The following is a 2,500-nucleotide window of genomic DNA, read 5'->3' as shown; positions in this document are numbered from 1 at the left end:
GTCGGACAATGTCTGATGACCGACTGTTATTACCAGCTGTGTACCACACAAGTGAATACTGCTTTCCAGGCATTCTGATTGGCTATCTTTGTCATTTATTGATAGACAAGGCTGCTTCCTCCATCACTATTCACCTCCACTTCAGTGATAATAATTATTCTTAAATATATGCACAGTAGATTAAAAAAAATAGTGATAGTTACAAACAGACTTAAAGCAGCAACTTTTCACCTTGGGTAATGTAAAACACACAGTAGGGCGTCAATATGCCACTGCAATAAGACAAGGCTTTTTATTAAGAATTCCATCTATTTGAACTCATCACAGTAATCCCCATCGAAATCTTCATATTAGGGGCTGTGTTTGCTTCACAAAGCACTGAAGATAGGCTCCATAAGGTTTTTACTGCTGTAGATGTTCAGGCAACAGGGGTTTCATTAGAAGGTGGTCATTGGCGGTATACCACCGTCTGTTTGTCAGAAATTTGTCTCCCACCGCCAGCTACTCTGCCTTGATTTTCACTCAAACTCTTGTAAAAGATAAGTCAGAGTGACCGCCGCTTACATTGTTGCTTAGCCCAGGCATCTACATTTGTACTTCAAAAGTTGTTGAAACCCCTGGGCAATAGTGTTACTCTTAGCAGACAAAAGAAGTATTACTAACCACTATGGACTACTGATATTAAAATTATTATTGCACTTCACAGATCTTAGACACGGCATTTATGTTTTGGACAAACATTTTGGCAGTGGTAAGTTAAACAATTCTATTATTTTGTCTAAAAGGAAAACAATATTTTATTTCCGCATTTTTGTTTTAATCAACTGGTGCAATGCAGTCTTAATCTGGTGTTTAACTAACTTCTGCCCTGCCCTGTTCCCAGATGTGCTTTCTAGAGTTCCATACGAGCACTGGTTCAGAGCTTTTAAGAACACGCTTGCCGCAGCTGACTCTCTTGTTGTAAAATTCTGCTGGCTGGGTTTGCTCCTGGAGGTTGGCTTCTCGATGAGCGTTGTTGGCAGGGTGCCTTGGGATTTCGTATTACCAACGCACCGTTCAGCTACACTGTTAGCTTGGTGGTGATATGGTGAACTAAACGTTAAGGCGATAACACTCTCTTCACATTTCTTCTTGAACATCTCACTGACAAACTGGCTCCCAAAATCGGTAGTTAGTGCAGAGGGTAAGCCATACTCAGCAAATAAACTGGTTAAGTGACTGGAAATGGTGGATGCTGAGGTATCGTTCAGGGGTCTGATGATAGGGAACCTTGAGTAATCATCAACGATTATCAGGTAATTTGCACCATTGAACTGAAAGATATCTGATCCGAGCATCTCCCAACATCTTGTTGGAAGATCGGGTTGCATTTCTGGCAGCTTCGGTTGTGCTTGTTGATATTTGTTGCATAATTCGGAGTCTTTCACTATTTGACGAATGTCACCAGATGTGCCTAGCCAGAAGACTGATTGCCTGGCCAAAAGCAAGCATTTAGTTTCGCCTTGATGACTAGTGTGTGTTACCTCCAATACTTGAGCGCGAAGGGGCTCTGGTACACCTACTCTGTCTCCTTTAAGTATCAGACCATCCCCTAAAACATGATCACACCTAATGTTCCAGTAGTCCCATATAGTACCTTTGGGCAGTGCTTCCTATATCCTGGCCATCCATTGTAAATAGTGTTCTTCAACAACTGCATTGTCGGGTCTTTCGTTGTTACAGTAGCGGATTTCACTAAGCCAATGTCAATAGGGCATGACGTGTCTGTCATGAAGTGTATACTGTAGTCAGGAGTGCAGCTTTCACTCTGGCGTCCAGTTCTCATTACTTTTGTTGTTGTGCATGCACATGATAACGAATCAGCAACAGGAATTGTTTCACCTCGCCTGTATCTGACTTCGATGTCAAACTTCGTGCATCTGAGTAGCAGTCTTTGTAACCAAGCCGATGCTTCCGCAGTGTTGTTCTTAAAGATTTGTTCTAGTGGCGAGTGGTAAGTTTCAACCAGAGTATGCCTCCCAAGAAGGTACAGTGTAGTACTCAAACTTCTCAAGACCGAACATCACAGCTAAGCATTCTCTGCCAATGTTAGCAAACCTGGACTCAGTGTCAGTAAGTTGTCTTGATGTAGGTAACAACGATCCTTTCCTTGCCGTTGGAATCAATTTGTCTTATCCAGGCGCCTAACCCCTTCTGGCTGGTATCACACTGTAGGATAGTGATTGTTGCTGGATCAGGGTCATAGTAAGACAAAATCGGTGCTGAGCAAAGTCCCTGTTTTATTTTACCTAGTGCAGCCATGTGATGCTGCTCCCACCTGAAGTGAACATTCTTTTTCGTTAGCTCACGAAGGGGTGCTGTAAGCTCTGCCACTTTGGCTGAGAAGCGGTTGAGGTATGTGATAAATCCTAGTAGGGACAGGAGCTCCTTTGTGTTACATGACGCACAGACGTTCTTGAGAGCTTCTAATTTGTCAGCTACAGGAAGGATACCATCTTTT

At 42.8% G+C, this 2,500-nt stretch overlaps 1 protein-coding gene across 1 annotated transcript in view; it reads left to right on the top strand.

Annotated features, from left to right (window-relative positions):
- The window catches only part of LOC137981035 (uncharacterized), a 31,682-nt gene that overhangs the window by 15,821 nt on the left and 13,361 nt on the right, over positions 1-2,500 (top strand). Inside the window, exon 4 of the mRNA XM_068828404.1 lies at positions 707-751. Coding sequence (XP_068684505.1) covers positions 707-751 — 45 coding nt within the window. The remainder of the gene's footprint in view (positions 1-706; positions 752-2,500) is intronic.

This window comes from Montipora foliosa, chromosome 12 (assembly GCF_036669935.1).
Source record: "Montipora foliosa isolate CH-2021 chromosome 12, ASM3666993v2, whole genome shotgun sequence".
Taxonomy (NCBI): domain Eukaryota; kingdom Metazoa; phylum Cnidaria; class Anthozoa; order Scleractinia; family Acroporidae; genus Montipora; species Montipora foliosa.
This window is presented reverse-complemented; position numbering and strand designations above follow the sequence as displayed.